Genomic DNA, 8,721 nt, shown 5'->3' on the forward strand with positions numbered 1-8,721 from the left:
GGGTATTACGGGACAGAGGAAGCTCCGCGCTGTGCGTGCAGCGCGTTGTCTCCTTCCGCGCACTTCTTCTCCCTCCCGTGAAAGCCAAGTGGGACAGCTCAAAGGGGAACGCGACGCGGTTGGGGAGGGGGGGAAGCAGCGGGGCGGCGCTCTCCCCCCTTTTCGCAGAGTGGTACAACCCACAGGCGGTGGTGGAGCTAGGAGGAAGAATCCAACTTGGCGAGGAAAAGGGGGGAGCGGGAGGTGGTGGGGTGCGCGCATGCGGGGGAGCGGAGCGGAGACAAAGGCGGCGCCGCTTCCCCCCACCCCATCCCCGCATTCCCCCCCGGTTATAACGCGCCCCCCATTCCCATGGACGCGGGGGTCGCTCCGTGCCCGAGGGGGAGCCTGAGGAGGGCGGGGGAATGGCGGGAGGGCGGCGGGCAGGAGGAGGAGGAGGAGGAGGAGGAGGAGGAGGAGGCAGCAGCGCATCACCCGGGGGAGTGTCGGTGAAGATGTCGCTTCGCCGCGCCTACTCCATCAAGGACAAGCTGCAGGCTATCGAAAGGGTGAAGAAGGGCGAGCGGCAGGCGTCGGTGTGCCGGGCTTTTGGGGTGCCGGGGGGGACCCTCCGGGGGTGGCTGAAGGACGAGGCGAAGCTGCGCTGGTTCCTGGAGCAGCTGGGCGGCGAGGTGGGCACCCAACGCAAGAAGATGCGCTTGGCCAACGAGGAGGAGATCGACCGCGCTGTCTACGCCTGGTTCCTCGCCCTGCGCCAGCACGGCGTGCCGCTCTCCGGACCCCTCATCCAGGCCCAGGCAGAAGCCTTCGCCCGGCAGATCTACGGGCCCGAATGTACCTTCAAGGCGAGCCACGGTTGGTTCTGGCGCTGGCAGAAGCGCCACGGCATCTCCAGCCAGCGCATCTACGGCGAGGGCGGCCTGCCCGCCGAGCCCGAGCGCGCCCCGGCCGCCCGCGCCGAGGTCCTGCCCGATGCCGGCGGCTACGGTGATGAGCAGATCTACAACGCCAACATCACCACGCTCTTCTGGAAGCTTCTTCCCGCTGCTGGAATCGCGGCGAGGCGTCCGGCCCGCGGCGAGCGCGTCACGGTGCTGCTGGCCGCCAACTTGACCGGCTCCCACAAACTCAAACCTTTGGTGGTCGGAGGTCTCCGCGACCCCGCCAGCCTGCGGCATCACAACCAGGAGAAATTCCCGGCTTGCTACCGCTACGGCGCCGAGGCCCGGCTGGCGCCAGCGCTGCTGCGGGCTTGGTTCTTTGAGGACTTCGTGCCGGGCGTCAAGCGGTACCTGCGGCGGAGCTGCCTGCAGCAGAAGGCTGTGCTGCTGCTCAGCGCCGCACCCTCCCCCGAGGGTTCTCCACCTCTGCTCCAGACTCCGGATGGCTCCATCCGCGCGCTCTTCCTCTCCAAGGGTCACTCCGGCAGCGGCTCGGCTGGAGCGGGAGGCCGAATCCCGGCACCGCTGGAGCAAGGGGTGGTGTCGGCCTTCAAGCAGCTCTACAAGCGGGAATTGCTGCGCTTGGCCGTGTCCTGCGGCGGCCCCGGCAGCCCCGCGGACTTTGTGCGCTCCTTCCTCCTCAAGGACATGCTGTACCTGGCCGGCCTCTCCTGGGATCTCATCCCGCCCGGATCCATCGAGAAGTGCTGGCTGCTGGGGCTGCGTGCCGCCTTCGAGCCCCAGCCTGGCGAGGAAGAGCACGGGGACACTCCAGGAGGGGAGGAAGGCGGAGGGGATAGCAAGGTCTTCAGTGACCTGACCCACCTGGCCGCCTTGGCCTTCAAGCGCTTGGCTCCCGAGGAAGTGTCCGACTGGTTGCACTTGGATGACGCGGCCCCGGGTGCGGAGGAGGACGATGAGGACGCCAAGGAGGAAGGCACCGAGAGCTGCGGGGCGGAGGAGGATGAGGAGGAGGAAGCAGCTGGTGGCAAAAGTGAAGGAGGAGATGCTTTGCTGCCCACGGCTCGGGAAGCCATCCGGGGTCTGGAGACGGCGCTGCGCTGGCTGGAGGGACAGGACCCCCGGGAAGTGGGGCCGCTGAAGTTGGTGCAGCTCCGCTCCCTCATCTCCATGGCCCAGCGGCTGCGCCGCGGCCGCAGCCCCCAACCCTAGGGCAGGGCCAACTTTTGGCTACCAACCACCCCTGGTTGGCCACGGAGCTGGGGACACCCCGGTTGTCCCAGGGGGATGGCGGTGGAGGTGCCGCTCGCCCCTCTGTGACCGTGACTCCCTGGGTTTCAGAGTGCCTGTGGGTCACAATTCAGGGGATTTTAATGCAACAACTCGAATTCCAGAGTTGTTCCTTACCTAAATATATTTAGGAGGTGCTATTTTTTACATCCCTTGTGGCCCCTGGTTGCTGGCACTGCCAGAAAAGGCGGGTGGATGTCGTTCCCCCCATCCCAAATTGCCCAGTTCTCCCAATTCCATGGGGAGAAGGGGTGAGGGAAGGATCTGCTCAGTGTCCATGGGGATGTTACACGGAAAAAAATCCCCAAATCCCAGAGCAGGTGGGCACAGCCAGCTCATGGGACACTCCTGAGGTGCTGCAGGGGGAAAGATTCCACCTTGGAAGAGGCTGGTGACGCCCTTCCCGCTGAATCCTGTTAAACCAGGATGGTTTGGGGCTGGTTTAAGACAGCTTCCTTCAGGCAATGGGTTGGGAAAGGGACACTTGGGTGGCATCCACAAAAAAGAGTCACCTCCATCATTCCCATCACAGCTGGGAACACCTGGACCACCAGGTACCATCGTCCGAGCATCCTCGTGGGGCTGAAGGCTCCAGGGATGGGGGTTGAGGTGTTCCTCACGGGGTTTTTGGGGTGGCCGCGTCTGGAGGACACCTTTGGGAGAGTTGAGGTTGGAGCAGGGAGGGCTCCTGGCACTACCTTGGAATATTGGAAGCATCTGATAGGAATTTAGCAGCTCCTGACCTGATTTGGAAGAAATTTTAGGGTGTTTAGCTGAACTACTGGAAGAGGGAAATCAAATGAACTCCTCAGTGCTGCCGTGTCCCACGTCAGCGGGCGGGTGGGGGTTTTTACTTGTCGGGTCTTTGTCTCCTCGCTGCAGAATTTATGGAAATTAAATGGATTTTTATTCCCACGTGGAGGCTGTCGTCTGTGAGCTGTCACGTGGAGCCATCCCAGAGGGATTTGGGGTGGCACCAGAGGGATCTTCATGGGGTTGTGTCCTCTCAGTGTGGCCTTCTCCACGCCATTGGGGTGCAACAATGTAAAATCACGTTTCTGTTTATCATCTTTTACACCAGAATCACCCCAAAAAAAAAAAAGATTCTGGAGCTTGGGATGATGTGTCTCATTTCAAAGTTTGTGAATGGGAGGAGGCTTCAGCTGTGTGACAGAAATGTTGCAAAAAAAAAAAAAAAATATCAGCAGAAGGTGCTGGGCTGGAGGTCTTTGGGCTGGTTTGTGAGTGTGAAATTATGGAACGGTTTGGGTTGGAAGGGACCTGCAAGGCCATCAAATTCCAAACCTCTGCCGTGCTCACGGACACCTTTCACTATCCCAGGTTGCTCCAAGCCCTGTCCAACCTGGCCTTGGACACTTCCAGGAATGAGGCAGCCACAGCTTCTCTGGGAATTGCATTCCAGCCCCTCACCACCCTCCCAGGGAGGAATTCCTTCCCAATATCCCATCTAACCCCATCCTCTGGCAGTGGGAAGCCATTCCCTGTGTCCTGGCACTCCAGGCCCTTATCCAAAGTCAGGGCTCAGCATCCAGATGTTCCCACCAGTGAAAAAAAAAACCTTTTAATCCTCAAAGCAGTTCCCAAATCATCTCTTAATTGCATCTCTGCAGGTGCTGGGGGGCAAGCAGAGCTTTTTTGGGGCATGCAAAAGGCTCAGATCCTCTCCTGATGGGCAAGTTTGAGTTTCTACCCCCTCCACATTCCTGGAGATGGGAGAAGATCAGGGCTTCCATCCCATCCCCAGGTGCCAGGGAGGGGTTGTGGCACAGTTCTTGGTGTCCATGGTTCTGGAATGTGGGCAGCATCCTCATGGACGTGGCTCTGACCATAGGGATGCAGCCACCCTCCCAGCCCCAGCAGGGTTAAATTGGGATCACCTCATTCCCAAAATTCTCTCCCACACCAGCTTCGTCCTTGGTGCCAGCTCCATCCCTGGAAATCATGGATGTCACCTCCCCACAAAAGTGACCCCTGTGGTGGCTTCCACATCCCCCCAGGGGCCACAAAAATCCACAGCCCACATCGCTCTGACCACATTTATTTGGTTCCAGCCCTGCAGAGGTCAACACGTGTCCACACCACCTCCCACGTTCTCCTGAAGATGTCAGGAGGTCCTGCTCCTCAGAGGAGCTCGCTTTGGTCCCCGTCACCCCTCCTGTCCCAGAAGGGGCTCATCCATTAGTCCTTGGCCATGTCACACGCCCGGTTGGTGGCCGCCTCCACGGCATCCATGACGGTGGCCCGGAGCGCTCCCTTCTCCAGCTGGTGCAGGGCGTAGATCGTGGTGCCCCCGGGCGTGCAGACGTCCCCCCTCAGCTTGGCCGGATGCTCCCCCGTCTCCAGCAGCATCTTGGCTGCACCCTACGGCACGCCAGGACACCGGGAAGGTGAGATTTGGGACTCCCCAAACTCCCCCTTCCACGGTTGGATGGTGCCACCATCCCGACACCCCCATGGCGAAGAGGTCTTTGTCCTCGTTTTTGCTTCCGAGAGGGGAAACTGAGGCAGAGCGGCATCCAGCACCTCCTCCCTCATCCCAACGGAGGGGAGGGAAGGAGGGAGATTCCAGAACATGCCAAGGACTCACTTGTGGGAATCCAGGGCTTCCCTCTGGCTGCCCTGGCAGGTCTGGGACCCTGGCAGGGGTCAGGAACCCCCCTGTACAGAGCCCCCAGAGACACTGTCTGTGATCTCTGTCCATGGAGAGGAGTTTTCAATCTTACAGGATGAATTACAAGCTTTGAGTGTTTGATAAGAGTAATAATTAAGTGTGACATGAGTGCAAAGGTAAAATTTTAGATTTCTAGATTAGGGGTTCAGAGGGGACAAGATGGAGGAAATTGGATGTGTCTTGTCCTTTTTCTCCTTCTTCATGCCCTCCATGTTTCACTGTGGTGTTGGCATTTTTCTATTGGTTTAGGCTGGGGACACACTGCTCAACGTAGGTGACAGATATTGGCACGTTATGGTAAATATAGCACAGGTAGTTTCTGGTATATAATGTTTGTAACATCCCACTGAGGGGCAGAGCCCCACACGCTGCCCTGCAGGACAGAGCTGCGGCAGGGCAGCAGAACATGTTAGAGATAAACAGAATAAACAACCTTGAAAACAGCACAGACGAATTATGGCTTCTTCTTTGGCAACGGGGCAGAAAGACAGAGACTTTCTACAATCTCTGAATCACCAATACCCACAGATTCCGACACTCACCAGCAGCGTCTGCGCCGCGATCCTGCTGGCCAAGGCGCCCGGCATTCCCATCTTCACCGCGCCCTCGGCCAGCGCCTCGGCGAACAGGTACACCTGGGAAGAGGGGGAGCACCCAAGGGTGAGCCTGGAGCACCAGGAGGGAACCCCAAATCCCAGGATGGAGTCCCTCGCCCCGCTGGCTTACGTAGGCCACGCCGCTGCCGCTGAGCCCGGTGTGGATGTCGATGTAGGACTCGGGGACCTCCTCGCAGAGGCCGCAGGAGGACAGGAGGTTCTGGAGGAGCGCGGATTCCGCGTCACCCGCGTTGCTGCCCCGGGAGAAGACCATGGCCCCCGCCTGCACCACGCAGGGCAGGTTGGGCATGATCCGCAGCACTTTGGTCGAGGGCGGGAGGAGCTGGGGAAAGATGGGGATGGGAGAAGGGGTGCCAGCCCCGGGAAGCACCCAGGGGTGGCCGGGGACACCGGTGGGTGTCACCCATCAGGTTGTTGGAGAAGTGGGGAGCACGGGGAGGGAGCTGGAGGTGCTGGTGAGTGGGGACGAGGCCGCAGCAGGGTGAAAATGGAGGAGAAAGAAGAGGAGGAGGAGGAAAGGAGGAAGAGGAGAATGAGAGATGGAAAAGGAGGAAGAGGGAAAGGAGAAAGAGGAGGAGAAAAGGAGAAGCAAGAGAGAAGGGGAAAAGAAGAGGAAGCAGGAGAGGAGGAGCAGGAGAGAAAGAGAAAAGAAGAAGGAGGAGGGAGAAGGAGAAGGAGAAGGAGAAGGAGAAGGAGAAGGAGAAGGAGAAGGAGAAGGAGAAGGAGAAGGAGAAGGAGAAGGAGAAGGAGAAGGAGAAGGAGAAGGAGAAGGAGAAGGAGAAGGAGAAGGAGAAGGAGAAGGAGAAGGAGAAGGAGAAGGAGAAGGAAGACCAGGATGAGGACAAGGAAAAAGGAGGAGAAAGGAGGAGGAGGTGGATGAGGAGGAAGAGGAGGAAGAGGAGGAGGAGAAGAAAGAGGAGAAGGAGGAAGAGGAAAGAGAGGAGGAGGAGAAGGAGGGGAAACAGAAGCAAAAGGAGAGGAGGAGAAGGAGAAAAGAAGGAAAAGGAGAAGGAGAAAAGGAGAAGCAGGAGAGAAGGAGAAAAGAAGGGGAAGGAGAAAAGGAGGAACAGGAGAGAAGGAAAAAAGGAGAAGGAAAAGGAGAAGGAGAAAGAGAAAAGGAGGAGCAGGAGAGAAGGAGAAGGAAAAGAAGAAGGAGAAGGAGAAAAGGAGGAGCAGAGGAAAAGGAGAAAAAGGGGAAGGAAAAGGAGAAGGAAAAGGAGAAGGAGGAGTCTCACCCGCTGCAGTGTCTGGATGGTGACGCCGGCCACCAGCGACACGACGATGTGGTGGGACCCCACGGCAGGACGGATCTCCTCCAGGACACCCGGCAGGACGTGGGGTTTGGTGGCCAGGAAGACCAGGGTGCTCCTGTGCACCACTTCCAGGTTGCAGTGCGTGGTCCGGCAGCCCAACTCCTGCCCGGGGACAGGGAGAGGGATCAGAGCCCGACACCCCCAAAAACAGCATCCCAAAAACAACATCCCAAAAACAGCACCCCCACGGTAGGGACACGGCCTGGGGACCTGCTCTGGTCACAAAGCCACCGAGGCTCTGCCTGGATCTCACCCAACCATGGGAATGGCAAACCCCAGTGTGGGGGAAAGGGTGCTGTGACCCCCACAGTGAGGGACACCCCAAAATCTCCCACCCCCTTGGCCCCACTCACCCTCCAAGCATCCAGGTTTTTGTCCGAGGGAGCGCTGGCCAGGACGTTGCTGGCTGGAACCTTCCCTTGGGTGACACAGGGGACGGGGTGAGTGACCAAGGGTGACCCCCAGGGTTTGGGGGGGACACCCCAGCACTGCCCAGACACCCCAATTTCCACTGGGATGTGATTCCTCCAATCCCAGCACGATCCTGCTGTGGTGGCTGGCAGCGGTTGTGTCAGGGTGCAGTGACAACAGAGGTGGCCCTAATGGGCAGGGCTGTCCCCACGCTGTGCTGTGGGACAGGGACAATCTGGGACACTCAGGGAGCAAGGAGAGGGGCTGTGCCCTTGCTATCTGTGGGACAGGGATGTCCCAATGTCCCCACACTGATATGGGGGACAGGAACCTCACAGAGGGCAGGGACCCTGGGGAGAGCAGGAAAACCCTGGAGGGGTGCAGGAAAGGGCTGTCCCCATGTCCCCACACTAATCTGGGGGTCAGGGACATGGGGAGAGCAGCAGGAAAGGGCTGTCCCCGTGTCCCCACACTGATCTGGGGGACAGGGACACGGGGAGAGCGGCAGGAAAGGGCTGTCCCCATGTCCCCACACTAATCTGGGGGACAGGGACATGGGGAGAGAGGCAGGAAAGGGCTGTCCCCATGTCCCCACACTAATCTGGGGGACAGGGACACGGGGAGAGCACCAGGAAAGGGCTGTCCCCATGTCCCCACACTAATCTGGGGGACAGGGACACGGGGAGAGCGGCAGGAAAGGGCTGTCCCCATGTCCCCACACTAATCTGGGGGACAGGGACACGGGGAGAGCGGCAGGAAAGGGCTGTCCCCATGTCCCCACACTAATCTGTGGGGGAAGAGCAGGGTCCCCGTGGGAGAGCAGCAGGAAAGGGCTGTCCCCGTGTCCTTCCAGCGCAGGACAGGAACCCGGGGAAGGGCTGGGACCTTGGGAATAGGCCAAGGCAGGGACAGGGTTGTCCCCACATCCCTGCACTGGAGGACAGGGACACGGGGGCGGGCTGGGACTTTCAGAACTGATCAGGACGGGCTGTCCCCATATCCCTGCACTGTACAACAGTGAAGTGACTGCAGGGAGCGTCCAGACCAGAGCTGTCCCCACGTCCCCCCACACATCCCCGCGCCATAAGACGCGCAGGGACGCCGGGAAGGCGCCAGACCAGGACTGTCCCCACGTCCCCTCCCTTTCCCCGTGTGTCACGGACCCTCCGGTCGCCCCCACCGTGCCCTACCCGCCTGCAGCAGCCCCCGGACGAGCCCCCCGGCCATGCGCCCGGCGCCCACGAACCCGACCCACAGCTCGGCCGCCTCCATGGCTGCGCGAGGCCACGCCCCCGAACCACACCCCCGGCGCTGATTGGCCCCGCGCGGACACACCCCTCTCTCCTATTGGCGGAGCCGCCTTTAAGGGGCGGGGTGAAAGGAGGAAGTGGGGGCTACTGCGCAGGCGCCGGCGCCACGTGGTTAGTGCGGGTCCACGCGTGGGGGTCCCGGAGGGAATTCCCGGCTGCTCCCAAACCTTCCCAAAATTCCCCAGA

At 60.2% G+C, this 8,721-nt stretch overlaps 2 protein-coding genes across 2 annotated transcripts; one reads left to right on the forward strand and one right to left on the reverse strand.

The window, feature by feature from the left end:
* The first annotated feature begins 178 nt into the window (after positions 1-178).
* Positions 179-3,107, forward strand: TIGD5 (tigger transposable element derived 5). Its single transcript, XM_030266836.4, has one exon. It carries the CDS (start codon positions 405-407, stop codon positions 2,112-2,114), a length of 1,710 nt encoding a protein of 569 aa, XP_030122696.4. The 5' UTR covers positions 179-404; the 3' UTR covers positions 2,115-3,107.
* A 1,128-nt stretch (positions 3,108-4,235) lies between these two features.
* PYCR3 (pyrroline-5-carboxylate reductase 3) lies at positions 4,236-8,517 on the reverse strand. Its single transcript, NM_001245811.2, is given in 6 exon segments — positions 4,236-4,574; positions 5,427-5,519; positions 5,611-5,823; positions 6,737-6,916; positions 7,168-7,232; positions 8,416-8,517. Coding segments are annotated over 6 exon segments (816 nt in total). The 5' UTR covers positions 8,498-8,517; the 3' UTR covers positions 4,236-4,391.
* Between the last annotated feature and the right edge of the window lie 204 nt (positions 8,518-8,721).

The sequence above is a fragment of the Taeniopygia guttata genome, chromosome 2 (genome assembly GCF_048771995.1).
Source record: "Taeniopygia guttata chromosome 2, bTaeGut7.mat, whole genome shotgun sequence".
Lineage (NCBI taxonomy): Eukaryota > Metazoa > Chordata > Aves > Passeriformes > Estrildidae > Taeniopygia > Taeniopygia guttata.

Excerpts from the sequence above, each read along its gene's own strand:
- TIGD5 (XM_030266836.4), top strand. The coding sequence starts at position 405 with ATGGCGGGAGGGCGGCGGGCAGGAGGAGGAGGAGGAGGAGGAGGAGGA.